At 36.0% G+C, this 14,798-nt stretch overlaps 1 protein-coding gene across 1 annotated transcript in view; it reads right to left on the bottom strand.

Annotated features, from left to right (window-relative positions):
- LOC131150965 (electron transfer flavoprotein-ubiquinone oxidoreductase, mitochondrial) overlaps nt 1-14,798 on the bottom strand; it is a 75,381-nt gene that overhangs the window by 44,766 nt on the left and 15,817 nt on the right. Inside the window, exons 2-8 of the mRNA XM_058102090.1 lie at nt 13,539-13,615; nt 12,952-13,058; nt 12,132-12,213; nt 11,946-12,054; nt 9,010-9,056; nt 8,836-8,910; nt 8,206-8,322 (exon numbers count right to left, since the gene is read on the bottom strand). Coding sequence (XP_057958073.1) covers nt 8,206-8,322; nt 8,836-8,910; nt 9,010-9,056; nt 11,946-12,054; nt 12,132-12,213; nt 12,952-13,058; nt 13,539-13,615 — 614 coding nt within the window. The remainder of the gene's footprint in view (nt 1-8,205; nt 8,323-8,835; nt 8,911-9,009; nt 9,057-11,945; nt 12,055-12,131; nt 12,214-12,951; nt 13,059-13,538; nt 13,616-14,798) is intronic.

Raw genomic sequence — 14,798 nt, forward strand, 5'->3', positions numbered from 1 at the left:
CAAATTCAACTAGGTCAAGGGAATAGACCGGGTCAATATAAAAGGGAGAGGATAAATAAGTTAGCATAAGAAACTAAGATTAGATTAGCAACTTCGTATACTGGAACTTTCACGGGAAAAAGTATGGAAATAGTGGAAATAATGTTTAATAGGAAAATAAACTTAATCTGCCTTCAAGAGACGAAATGGGCGGGAGAGAAAGTTAGAGAAATTGAAAAATCAGGATTTAAACTTTGGTACATTGGTACAGAGAAACATAAAAAAGTGGTGGACATTATTGCTGACAAAGACCTAAAAGATAATGTAATAGATGTCAAAAGAATAGGGAATAGGATCATTTAAATTAGGATAGTTTTAGGATTGGAGATAGTGAACATCATTGGTGCGTATGCTCCCTAAATAGGATTGCTGAAAATCTTAAAAGACAATTTTTGGAAGATATGGACAGTATTTTACAAGGGATACCTATGTCTGAAAAGACATTTATAGGAGCTGATTTGAATGGTCGCATTGGAAAGGATAATATAGGATATGAGAGGATACATGGAGGTCATGGATATGGAGATAAAAATAAGGCTGGTGATACAATCTTAGATTTTTCCATGTCTTACGATTTGGTTATATTGAATACTTGCTTTATAAAAAAAGAAGAACACTTAATAACCTTCAAGAGCAGGTATAGTTAAAGCTCTTCTAAACTAGAAATAGAGATCGTCTATCTTGTAAGGATTGTAAAGTTATTCTAGGTGAAAGTTTGACTACACAACAGAGTCTTAGAATTAGATATACATATTAAAAAATGGATGAGAAGTAGTAGCATAAATCACCATAAGAAAACTAGGTGGTGGAACTTGAAGGGAGATAATATAGTAAAATTTAAAGATAAAATGAACAAAGAGTGTGATTGGATACTAAGGGATAAGGTTGATGCAAATACTATTTGGAATAAAATGGCGAATTTTATTGTAACGATGGCAAAAGAGGTTTTAGGTGAGTCCAAAGGAAGATGCTTGGGAAGTAAACAAAGTTAGTGGTGGGATCAAGAAGTCCAAAAATCCATTTAAGAAAAAAAGAAATTAGCATAAGATATGGAAAAACTGTAGAAATATAGAAAATCTTGAAAAATATGAAGAAGCGATAAAAAATGCAAAAACACTATCAATGAAGCTAAACATAGAGCTTATGATACATTATATACTAAGGTAGATACAAAAGAAGGATAAAAAGACATTTATAGACTTGCTAGAGCTAGAGAAATAAAATGCAAAGAGCAAAGATTTAGGTGATGTCAAATGTAAAAATGACGAGAATGATAATGTCTTAATTAGAGAAGAAGACATAAAAGAGAGGTGACAGAGATACTTTGATAAGTTGTTTAACGAAATCCAAAATGAAAATTGAATTTGGAAGTGACGAATGAGGAGAAGACTAAAAATAGAAGATTTATTCGCAAAATTAGAGTCCTTGAAGTTGAGATGGCATTAAAAAAGATGAAAAGAGATAAATATATAGGACTAGATAAGATACCAATTGAAATTTGGAAATGTTTAGGAGATAAAGGAATTGATCTATTCAACACTATTATAATTCCAAGAAATTGCCAGAAGAATGGAAAAAAAGTACATTAGTACCTGTGTACAAAAACAAAGGTGATATTCAAAACTGTAATAACTATCGTGGAATTAAGATTATGAGTCATACGATGAAATTATGGGAAAGGGTAATTGAATATAGAATAAGATTAGAAACGAAGATTTCAGAAAATCAATTTGGTTTTATACTTGGGAGATCAACAACATAAGCTATTTATCTTTTAAGAAGTTTAATGAAAAAGTTTAGGGAAAAGAAGAGGAATTTGCATATGGTTTTTTTTTTTTTTTAATCTAGAGAGCTTATGATAGAGTACCTAGGGAAGTTCTTTGGTGAGTCTTAGGAAAGAAGGGGGTTTGTAGTAGATGTACGGAGGTCAATAAGGATATGTATGATAGAGTAGTGACTAGAGTTAAAGACTATAGGAGGTGAATCTAGAGATTTTCCAATCGCAATAAGTGTACATCAAGGTTCTACTTTGAGTCCTTATCCTACCAAGAATATCCAAAATGAGATCTCTTGGTGTATGTTGATTGCAGATATCGTGTAGATTGATGATAGTATGAGCGGAGTCGAATCTAAGCTAGAACTTTGGAGAGCCACACATTGGAATCTAAAGGGTTTAGGATAAGTAGGAATAAGACGGAATATATGAAATGTAATTTTAGTAATGCAAGGAGTAACAATAGAGAGAAAATTAAACTTGATAATCAAGAGATTAATAGATTTAGGTATCTTGAATCTATTATGCAAGATGAAGGGGAAATTGAAGAAGATGTAGTACATAAAATTATAACAGGTTGGGTAAAATGGAGGAATGCATCAAGTGTATTGTGTGATTGTAGAATACCCTTAAAAATTAAAAGGGAAGCTTTATAAGACGACTATAAGGACAGCTATGCTTTATGGTTCAAAATGTTGGGCAACTAAGAAACAACATATGCAAAAAATAAAAGTTGCTGAGATGCATGTGTTAAGGTGGATGAGTTGTTTAACATTAAAAAGTAAAGTAAGAAATGAACATATATGTAATAATTTAGGCATAGCACCGATTGAAAACAAGATAAGAGAGGGGCGGCTTAGATGGTTTAGGCATTTGAAATGTAGGCCTAGTAGAGCACTTGTAAGGAGGAGTGAGTTAGTTATTGTATTTGGCATGAAAAAGGATAGGGGTAGGCCCAAAATAACTTAGAATGAGGTAGTGAGAAAGGATTTAATTGCCCTTAATCTAATAAAGGAAAATGCTCTTGGATCAGGTGAATTGGTGGAAAAGGATTCATGTAGTCGACCCCACCTAGTGGGACTTAAGGCTTGTTGTTGTTCTTATTGTTGTTGTAAGCATGAGAGATGAAGCCATTGCCTCTCGTCACCCACTTGTTCCATTTAATCCACTCGCCATAGGAGGTCAACTTCCAAAGGGAACCTCCAAAGCCACTTGCCTATAAGAGAGATGTTTTTGGATACCACATTCAAGATGCCCAAGCCACCTTCTGACTTAGGTCTACTAACCACTTCCTAGCTAACTAGATGGCCTCCCTTACCCTCCCCAAGACCCAACCAGAGAAATATCGCATCAGCCTCCTTAGAGATTTGGCTACTTTTGATGGAATTCTAGACAATGAAAATTTATAAATGGGGATGTCAAGAAGTGAGGCAGTGACGAGAGTGGCTTTGCTCCCAAGAGAGAAATATGCCCCCTTTCCAACTCTCTCTACTATGTTGATGCCAGCTAAACCACTCTTGGACAGATTATTTTTTAAGCTTGAAATCTGCTCAAAGATTTTGAGCAACAAAAAGACTTTTCGGAATTTTTCCAAATTGTCCACAAGACAACAAACTGGAAGTGTAAGATCTCCATTTCCTCCCCCCCATGCAGATCTCTAATCATCCCCTACCCTATGAAGAGTCCTACTAAGGGTGTCAACAAGTAGGTGAACAAGAACAGGGAGTGTGGATCCCCTTTTTTAAGACCAAGGTCTTAAATTTCAATTTCGACTCAAATTTTGGAGCTCCAAAAGTATGGAAATTTCAACGAAAATTTCGATTTCGATGTCAGTTTGAAAAAATAATGGAAATCAGTAGTAAATCATGGAATTCTTTTATGAAACTTTTGAAATGGTTACTAAATGTAATAACATAAGTTTTAAGACTAATATATTACAAGCTAAAATACATCCGTATTGCGTATGAGGTGGAAAAGTTGTACTACAATTTGTGTATAAGATAATGTGCATTAAAAATATTTAGTTAAAACAAATGAAATTCCTAAATCATTTAAATATTATTTATTACACAAATAATGATAATTTGAACATGAATGCTTAGATAAAAAATGTTGTTGCAAGTTTATTTTTTCATATAATTTCGAAATCCCTTGTAATAATCTTTTTGTTTAATTAAAAAAATAAAATAAAATAAAAGAGATATTTCACTTTGCTTCAAGGAAATTTCATTCTATTGTTAAAATTTCGACAAGTTTCGCAAAAATTTCAAGATTTCGATAAATTTTGAATTATTCTTTGAAATTTTGATGGAAATTATGTGAAACGGAAATAGATTGTCATTTCGATTTCGAGGGTGACGGAAATTGGAAATTTCGACAATTTCATGGAAATTTAAGACCATGTTTAAGACCCCTAGAGGCTAGGTTGATCGTTGACAATGACAGATGGGTCAAACTAAGGCAACCCTTGATCCGCTTTCTCCATAGGTCCCTAAAGCCTTTTTTTACCCAATACCTTCAAAAAAAGAAAAACAAACAAACCTCAATTGAACCTGTCAGAGGCTTTCTTGAAACCCACTTTAAAGAGAAGTCCCTTCCTACCTATCCTCCTCACATCCTATACCACCTCATTAGCCACCCGCACAGCATCTAGGATTTTTCTATTAGAGATAAGTGCAGACTTTAGATAGGATTTTATAAAGGGTAGTAACTAGGCTGATCAATCTCAAGTCCATGACTTTTTTGGCTCTCCTTTTTGGGAATGAGGATGATAAATGTGGAATTCGCACTAGTATTCATGACACCCTTACAATGAAACTCTTCATAAGAAATTTACGACATCAATTTCCAATACTACTTAATTATCTTGAGAGTATGCTATCAAGAAACCATCCGGGCTGGGGCCATTGACTCTGCACATATCAAAGACTGTTTTTCTAATTTCTTATACCACAAAAAGCCTTTCTAGCCACTGCGCAGAACTCTCCTGCTCCAAGTCAAGGCCTTCCACCATCAATCTATTTCGGGTCTCCTTAGAAAATAGAAGTTTATAGAAATTAGTGAGCTCCACTCTGATCTTATATTAACTAGAGCTACGGTCCCCCTCCTTCATCCATTTCGCCAAAGTTTGAGGCCAGCATATGTCCTCTCCCAAGTAAGAGGCTTTATAACTCATTATTAAGTTTAACCCTCCAGCTACTATCCTCCTTGAGAAGGTTGCACTCTTCTAACCTATCCAGTCAAGCAATTTTGGAGAGGATACTACTTTTTTGCATCTGTGACATTCCCAAAAGTCTCTTTATTCCAATCTTTCATCTTAGATTTCAAGATTTTCAGCTTCTTAATGAATTTAACCCCCCCCCCCCCCCTTCTTCCAGTTGACACTCAACTCCACCAACCTCTAACCCTCTCCCCCCAGGAAGGATGAATTAATCACATGTTCTCGAAACGGAAAGGGGGGGCCCAACTTCAATGGATTAGATTTTGAAAGGAAAGGGCAGTGATCAAATATGGGTCTAGGGAGGATTTGTTGAATGAGGTGGAAATGTATCCTTCAACTGATTTGTGAACAGAAATGTGTCAATACTAGCTCAAGCCCACCTATCCCCAAAAGCAGCCCAAGTGAATCAACCATAATCAATAGGAATATCCCTAAGCCCACAATCCTCAGTTAAAAATTCAAACTTTCTCAGGCTTGGAGAGGCTAGGATCTAGGACCTCTCTAGAGCTGCAAGACACATTGAAGGCCACCCCTCCCTCCCCCCCAAACAAAACCTAGTAAAGGCTACACAAACCAAAAACATCTACCAACTCCTCAAGGAGTTGACCCCTCAAAGAGAAAGCATCTGGCCAATACACAGAACTGAACCACCACTCCCTTACAGCCCCTAATGTCAAGAAGGACATACATAAAATTGGACCCCTCAAGGACTTTCTTAGAGGGCGCTAATCTAGTATTCCAAACAATAATATGACCCCCTAACACACCTGGCAAAGTAAAATATGCCCAATCTTTATTTCTATTGTCCTAGAAACTTCCATCATGAAGGTGCCAAACTCCCTCACCTTAGTTTCTTGAAGGAACAATATATCAAGGGTGGCCTTAGACATAGGCTCCTTAACCACGCTCCTCTTCCCTCGACTACCTAGACCTCTCACATTCCAAGAAAGGAGCTTTATTTTGCACATAAAAGGGCCCTGGATGACTTACCTCCCTTGTCATATTTAACTAATGGAGCCAACCTCCCCAACTCCCTCATATGTTTTTTAGCCTTTTTTCTATCCCCTGAATCCCCTTTCCTAGGTTTGATCCTCTCACCCCTTGAGTTAACCAAAGCTAGATACAGCTCTTCTAGGAGTTCCTGAGCTTCTACGTTATCCCTCTCTTCTTCTAATAGGTTCAAAGATAAGGAAGAACCCTCCTCCAATAGCTCCTTGTGGCACAAAGGTGCAGCCAAGCTATTCTAAGACACCAACAGCATAGCAACCGCATGCTTGGCATGCATTTCGTCAAAAGCCTCGTGTCTTAGGTTGAAGGATTGATAAATAGGGAATGAGTTTGGTGTGGTAGGAGACTCAAAAATTTCAACAGGAATAGTATCGGTTAAAAGGACTCTAGGACTTTGGCTCACAGGAAAAAGAGCCTACTCTAAACTCATAACACCCTAGACAAAACACTCGCAAACTATGTCAGAAGATGGCACCACAGTAATGGGACTCTCCAAATCTGTGCACTGCCCATAATCCTTGAGCTTGCTCTTTCTACGAAGGTTGTTAATAAGGAGCCCTTCATTATCTGAGGAAATAAGGTTGATATTTTTGCTCCATCCTCAAAAACTTATCCCTCCAATAGGATATTCTGCTGCCCTTGGTTTGATTAGAATCCCCAACTCCCACATAAGACCTGATCTTCCAGCAACCTGCCAAGAGCCTCTTTAGAACTTCCTCTTTCGAATTGGTTCTGGCCCAAAGATGAAGGAGATTTGCTCCCCTCCCTCGAAGAAGTGATTCCATCAGCATTGGTCTTTAGATTAGCAAACAAAGGCATCTTCAAGCTGCCTCACATACGTGCGTCTTTGTAGGAATGAAACACTCCAAATTGGGCCCTTGTGCCTTCTCTGAACTGGGCCCTCTGTTGAGAACTTTGTGGGCTTTATCTTGAATGGGCCCAACAGATAGGTGTCTGCTAGCAGAGCCCAAAGATGACCTCACACTCCCCTGCACACAATCCAATAGCTCAAATGATGGCACAACCCTGAACTTTTACTCCAAATTTGAATTTTTTGCTGACGAGAAAACCCCATGCCTCGTACATCTCCCCTAACCATCCAGTCTACCTGAAATAGGATATCTCCTCGTCTGGTCTTGGTTGCCAAAAGAGAACCCCAAATGATTATCAGTCGTTCCAGCCTAGAGAAAACAGATTTTTCTGGTTTCTAGGCTTGAGTAGTTGCTAATGTTAATAGATCCACACTCTAGGCATCTCAATCGCTGGTTCCTAGATTGTTCTCCTCTGCCTCCAAACATGCCCTCTATTGCTTCCCAAAAGGCTTTCCATCCAGATGCCTCGTTGCTGTATGGGATACAAGCAGGTGTCAGAGCCTCTTAGTGAGGTATTTTCTCCAACAAAATGAATCTCCCAAATGCATTCTCCCTTAGATGAAGTAGCACAAAGTAGTTTGGAGCTTTGTGAATTCTCATCCAAGATTTCAATCTTCATAAAGCGGAAACAACAAAGTTCCTGCTCTAGCCATATTTGATCGTCTTCAAAAATGAAACTTGAGAATCGATGTCATCTGGTTCTCTTAACAATGTGCCATGTTCTGCCTTTCTCCTCAAAGGAAAAAACATTTTTGTTGTGGATCGGATCAATCGGAGTACCAAGGATAAGAGAAGGGAAGGTACAAGTATGTGCATTAGGGTTTTTTGTGAATAAAACGAAAGGGCGACAGAAAAGGATAAATTTTAGGGTTTTCTTGGTAGGGGGGTTCATATTGTTGAGGATGGGTAAGGGTTTCAAGGTTTTTTGTGAATAAGCAAGAGGACAACGAGAAAACAAAGTTTCATGATTTTCCTGATAGGTAGTTTAGGCTAGGAGATGGGTAGAAGTCACCATGTTTGTAAGGTCGGTGGAGGATGACGACAGAGGGAATCACAAGAACAACCAGCGCATGATTTGTCACAAGATAATATATGGTCTCTAAATATCAGAACAGGTTTTATTAACAGATCTTTTTGTGAAGACAATCAATTATGAGTCACATTTATGCCACTGAATCATAAATGCATTTATTTGCTATTGGTGTTTATAAATACCTCACTCTCAAGAGCTACCTAAAAAAAAAACATATTGAAGAATGAAGATGAATGAGAAGAAGGAAAATCAATGCTACCTGTCTATCCTTCATGTGGTATAGAAAGGAACCCCCATATGTCTTCTGATCCAAGGGCCAACCCAACGTGTGCAGCACAAAACCAGGTTTATGCTTGACCTCATCAATTTCCCATATCTGAATAATAGACAATTTTAGAAATTAGGAATAGCTAGAATATTTTTAAAATGCATTGATAAATAAAATTACTTGGCTGTGTGAGATTTGTTTAACCCATCAAATGATTGAAATAGCATGTCATTAAGGCTCAAGTATTGAAAGCCTCTACTTCAACTATGCTCTAAAACTCTTCTAAAAAATACTCATTCCAAAGAAGAAATAATTCGCATAATAACATCAATAAATAAATATATGTACAAAAGTCAGAAAATAAGAGGTTGCCAACACAAACAGAAATCAAACTCCTACTTAGCGAACTTTGACTAGGGACTTGAACATAATAAAACAAGATTAAATAGTCGAACTATATAACATTAGTGAAACCATTTCACTTGCAGCAAACAAGATTAAATAGTCAAACTATAAAATATCAGTGAAAACATGCACTTGGATTAAACAAGATTAAATAGTCAAACTATATAATATCAGTGAAAATTGCACTTGGAGCAAAATTGAACTTTGAACCATTACCTCTTTTATTCCTAAAGCATAAGTCTGATGTTGAGCCTGCCTCTTCCCTCTTAAGTTGTATTTTCTCATTATTTTCTGTGAATAAAAGCAAACAAGGTTCTGCAGTCAGCACACTGGTTGAAAAGCAAAATTTGAATGCTTGAAAAACACAACTGTAAGGGGCTTTGTATGAACCTCTGATAATGATCCTCGACAACCTTCAGCAAGGAGTGTAATGCGTCCTGCATATTACTCTCTTGTGTTAATTTAAGAAAGAAAAGACCAATTATTTCGTGGGTTAAACCACCAGCAAGGTGGATAAAACTTAATTGTGATGGGAGTTGTAGGGGCAATCCGGGTACTTTAGGAAGTGGAAGAATTATTCAGGACTGCCATGGCATGGTGAAAGTTGTTTTTTCAAGCTATTTTGGCAATGGTATGAACAATAGTGCAAAATTAAAAGCAATTCTGGAAGGAATTCGTTTATGCAAACGACTTCATTATTTTTATTGAAAGTGACTCGCGAATTGTTGTTGATTGGCTTCGGAAATGTAGATGTACTTTGTGGTATCTTTGGGATTTTTAGGAGGACCTCGTGGCGGAGCTAGAAGGAGTGAACTTCATGGTGATCCATCAATATAAGGAAGGTAATAGTGCGACTGATTTTCTCGCTAGAGAAGAAGAAATGGGAAACAATGTCATCTACAAAAAACAATATCTTTTACCACATTCTCTGAAAGGTATCCTTCGGATGGATAGGTTGGGTCTCACTTCCTTTCATAATTAGTTCAACCTCTCGAATTTTGTTTGGTAGGTTTAGATTTTTTTATTTTTGATTTTATTTTATTTTATTATTTTGTTGTTGATATGTCTGTTTAGATTTGTTTCTTATTTACCTTTGTTTGGATTTGTAGTCCTGTTTTGGTTGGTTGTTGATGTTGTTTTTGGGAGGGCTTTAATTTCTTTATCCATAATCTCTCAATGTTTGTCTTGTAACCATGGTATTCCTCCGCCAAAAATGAGGGCATATCAATAAAGTTTGCGTTTTAAAAAAAAAAACCTGTATACCAGGCAATTTGATATCAAGCCAGCCAAAAATGTATGTATATGCAGGAATGGTGCACAGTATGATGCATAACTACATACAGTGACAGCATAGGTAAGTTAGTGGCAGCTTTGCTAGGCAACTGACAAAATTTTCTTTTCCAGAATAGGTAAGTTCATTTTTATAATTGGAGAGCACAGTTCCAGAAAGGCAAAAGGCGACAAAACAAGGGAAAAATATTAAAACAGGCAAACAATTAAGATAACTGCAAGTGTCTCGGGGGAAAAAAAAGGTGATTTAGAAATCATTACATCTAAAAAGTATATTTCACAACCCACGCATGAAAACGAAATTCCAACCAACCCCAGGAACTTTCAAATATTCAGTAGTCTTTCTAATGCTTTACACATGCATACCAATTACAGAGTCAATCAACTATATTGTGACAAAGCAATTGGAATACAACCTGGAAGGGCATAAAAATGATACAATGACTAGGAGCAGAAGATGCTTTGAAGATAAAGAGTGATAATTTATAATTCATATTACAACATTTATTTTTCATCTAGGCAGCTTTTCATTTGAAAAATTGATAATCTAAAGTTTCTTCAAAATTTAAAACCAACATTTGAATCACAAAGTAAAACAAAACTTAAAATGGTGATTATTTGGTAGTAATGTCTTTGCAGGACAATATGCCGCAACAAAAAATAGCTACCAAAAATAGCATAGAAAATCTATATTTTCTAAAACAAAAGAAACTAGAAATTTAATTTAGAAAAGGAAGAAAGTACAAGATAAATGACTTTAGGAAGCAAAATATTAGATAGGAAACTAAAACAAAATGATGGGGCATATGAAGAAGTTCAAAAAGAAGAGAGGAGAGGGACCACCAAAAGTTGAAATATTACTGAATATAAAATAAACTTAGAAATTTCAGGTGCATTAGGAAGCAAGTCAAGGAGAACCCATTAAAAAGTATTCGAAAAACTAATTGAGGTCTTTTGAATGAATTTTTTTTTTTATTAAAAAAAGAAATATATGCTCATGGTATTTGGCCCATTGCAGGAAAAAAAAGTTATATCTCCTAAGATCAGAACCTTATTCAAGGGTGAACTCTAGAAAATAATTCTTGTTCAGCTCCTGATGTGAAGCTGTTGAAATCCTCCCAAAATCCAGTGGCATATCCTTTCTCTTGGATCCCATCCAAGAGTGTTATCCAAGAAAATTAAATAGTAAACCGTTGTTCTTATCCCTAAAAAATTGTAGGTGAAATCTTGTCAGAAAAGCCATTTTTCCTTGAATTTGGATCTAAGTACCAGTGTCTTAAAACATGGATAACTGAATTTCTCAAAAGACTAGTGATTAGACTAACTCACCTACTCACCTGAGCTCATAAGAAAATACAATCCAAGGCAAGTATTAAACACCTAAAAGTACATCACACTTCAAAGAAATATGTAAGAAAAAAAAAAATGAAACATTAAAGAATGGTTAAACATTTAAAATTAAAAGGTTAAGCCTTTGAGTTAACTGGACAAATTTTCCAACCAATCTAATAACCATTTTCAGATCAAGAAGGAGCCAACCATAAAAAGAAAATGAAGCATCCAACAGAAGGGCTAAATACTTAAAACTAAAAGATCAAGCCTTCTGAGTTAACCTGACAAACTTTCCAGCTGAATTCACTACATTTTTCAGGTCAAGACAGAGACAAACAGGCTAAGTCACCTTTTTAAAGTCCAGATCTTAATGTGTGGATTGACCTTTTTATTTCTGAGCCTTCACATGAGGGACTTTTTTTAATTTGTTGGCACCTCTTGGTGCCTATTTAGAACATATTTATTTATTTATTTAAAAAAAAAATTCTAAGCAGATCTGACTTGAACACAACAATGAAGAACCCTTTTGTCAAGAGATTGAAGCTTTGAACTTACTACCAACTTTTGGTCAGACAATAAATGCTGTTTATGCTTAAGAGCTATTCAGCTATTCCACCTTAAAGATCTTAAGTGTGTGTATGTATGTGCATGCCAGAGAAAATAAAGAAGAGACGAGAAAAAAAGAAAGGGGTTGAGGAACCAGCCTCTCAATTCTACACCATGCTGAAAATTTTCTCTCTTTGAACCATCTTTGGCAACTCCCATATCATTAGTTGCAATGCCGGCAACATTGTCATTCACATCGTATAATATCTGCTTAATCACAATCTTATAAATACACAACCCACAAAATTCTCCAATGCTATAAGATGTCAAATGAACACAATCACCTCACTAGCAGCGAAGCCTGGATATATTTCAATTCCCAATTCTTCAGCTTTTGCACCCATCCACCGCACAAATTGGCTCAAACTGCGCCCAATGGGACACAAAAAATTAGCCTAACAAAAGAAATTTCATGACGGAAGTAAAAAAGTACAATTTCAATATGAAACATGCATAAGATGAAGAAGCGTCTAAATAAGTACAAGGGCGTCAAAAGGCACAATTCAATCAAGAATGCTACAAGAAGTGATAGGGTCAAGGTTGCAAACATGATGCCCATGCAGTTCCCTTCTGTCCAAGAGATATGATTGCAAATTATTTCTATGAACATGCATGCAGGAACAGCAACAGAATCAATCCAAACCAGACACATTGGTATTAGGAGTACGACTTAACACAACTAATTCTAGGCATTAAGATTTTAGCCTTTTTAGGGATTAATGATTCTGTCTGAATGATGGAGCAACAGTCAAGCTAATACCAACTCAAGTACAAACTACAAACTGGCCACTGAGTCAAAAATAATGGCCAGATGCTAAATATGTGATGGTATTTACATACAATAGATTTGAAACTCAAAAGAGAATCATGTAAAACCATTTTCATGAAAATTTTGTGACTTATTATGTCATAACTTTTGGCACCCAAAGAAGCTTAAGAGCTCAATGACCTACGCAGAGGAAAAACAACATATAATTATATATATAAGCATGACATAGATGGGAGGTGACCCTAAGCTCTAGCAAGCCAACAGTCTCCAGTTTGTACTTGAACTCACATTTCTACATGAATGGTATAGAAACTCCACACATGTTATATAAATACCTAATAACATAGTTTCCTCTGTTGTCAAAAGGGCATGGGAGCGAAAATGCATGATCCTTTGTAAGAAACCAGAATTTGTCTGAAGAAACAGGGATGCTGATCGGTGCCTGCAAATAATATTGTCAAAAAAAAAAATCAAGAATTAAGAAGATAAGAGTATTATCATTTGATAAGAAAAACATTATTCACATTTCTACTTCAACAGATAGAGCATTACTAACAATGTGTTTGTTGCAATTTTTGGTACAGAACTTATAAGTCAAGTAAATGCAAAAATCTGAGTCAGGAAAACGAAACTTTCAATTTTAAACTCCATATTCCTATAATTTTTAAGAAAGCATGACCAATATGAAAGAAAATAAGCAATTAGATGGTTGAAATTTCATAATTCACACTTACACAAAAAATTTATTTGATCGGACCGCATATGTGGTCTAAGAAGCTTCATCCAAATTCCAATTATGATATGATCAATCTTCATATTTTTTTTACAATATTGACAATGTCAGTTTCATGTTAAAGTGGCGAACACAAATTTTCAATCCATAACAAAACAATGCAAATAAACAGAAACTGTGGAAAAGCACCTCCTCTTGCTTCCACTGTGGAAGAAGTTCATCCAACGCACGGGGTTCAAAAACATTACCAGATAGGATATGAGCACCTGTTCAAAAATGAAAATCAATAATGCAATGAGATAGGTTGCAAGTCGGCCTAGTCCAATAATCAGAAGTTATACTAGTAATTTCTAGAACTTGAAAGAGACATTATAGCATCAATAAACCACTAAATAAAAATACAATACACAACCAACTCAGAGAAGAACCTTCAAAAATTATGGACTCTTAAAAACTTTTAAAAGTTATGCGTCTCTTCCTCCGACTTGACCATCACTACCATGGCAGCACCCAGTATCGTACAATGGTCCCTCAAACATATCTTCAATAAAGAGGTGCATTGTAGCCTGTAGGATTGTTATTACATGCACTGTCAATCGACATACTACTGTCACACAAGAATATGCATGTGGCAGAGTGGAGAATAGAGGGTAACAGTCCTTTCCAATAGATAAGTAGATACACTAGTACTATCCCTAAATTCCTTACCAAAGGAATAAAACTGAGGTGGTATTGGAAATAGGGTTTAGCTGTTGGATTATATGACCACTCTTTGTAAACATGTACGTGCTTATATAGGTAATGCAGGGTGATATATGCTCCAGTGCACGCATATGAATTCACCATACTTGTTGACATAATGTACGCAAACATGAGTTCAAGCGTTTATTATTCTCTTAACTAAGTGTGATTGGAAGGATTTTGAGTTCCTTGATTTGGTTCTTGTTTGCCCTTTTTTTGTTGTGGCATTCTTTGCCTCCTTTATTGGTGTCAAATAATTGGTTAAAATGACCACTCTTTTTAAACATGAACATGCTTATATAGGTAATGCAGGGTGATATATGCTCCACTGCATGCATATGAATTCACTATACTTGTTGACATAATGTACGCAACCATGAATTCAAGTGTTTAATATTCTCTCAACTAAGTGTGATTGGAAGGATTTTCAGTTCCTTGATTTGGTTCTTTTTTGCCCTTTTTTGTGGCATTCTTTGCCTCCTTTACTGGCGTCTAATAATTGGGTAAAATGGAAGACCTAGCCTCAATGATAGGTCTCCGTCTCTCCCTCTATTTATAATATATATCAAGTACATACCAATGACCATAATATCCTTACTAAATTACACTTACTAAAATAACTCTAGCACACACTAATAATGTTAAATTACCAAAATAACCATTAACACTCCCCCTTAAGCTGGAGCATAGATATTATATGCTCCTAGC

The sequence above is a fragment of the Malania oleifera genome, chromosome 3 (assembly GCF_029873635.1).
Source record: "Malania oleifera isolate guangnan ecotype guangnan chromosome 3, ASM2987363v1, whole genome shotgun sequence".
NCBI lineage: Eukaryota > Viridiplantae > Streptophyta > Magnoliopsida > Santalales > Ximeniaceae > Malania > Malania oleifera.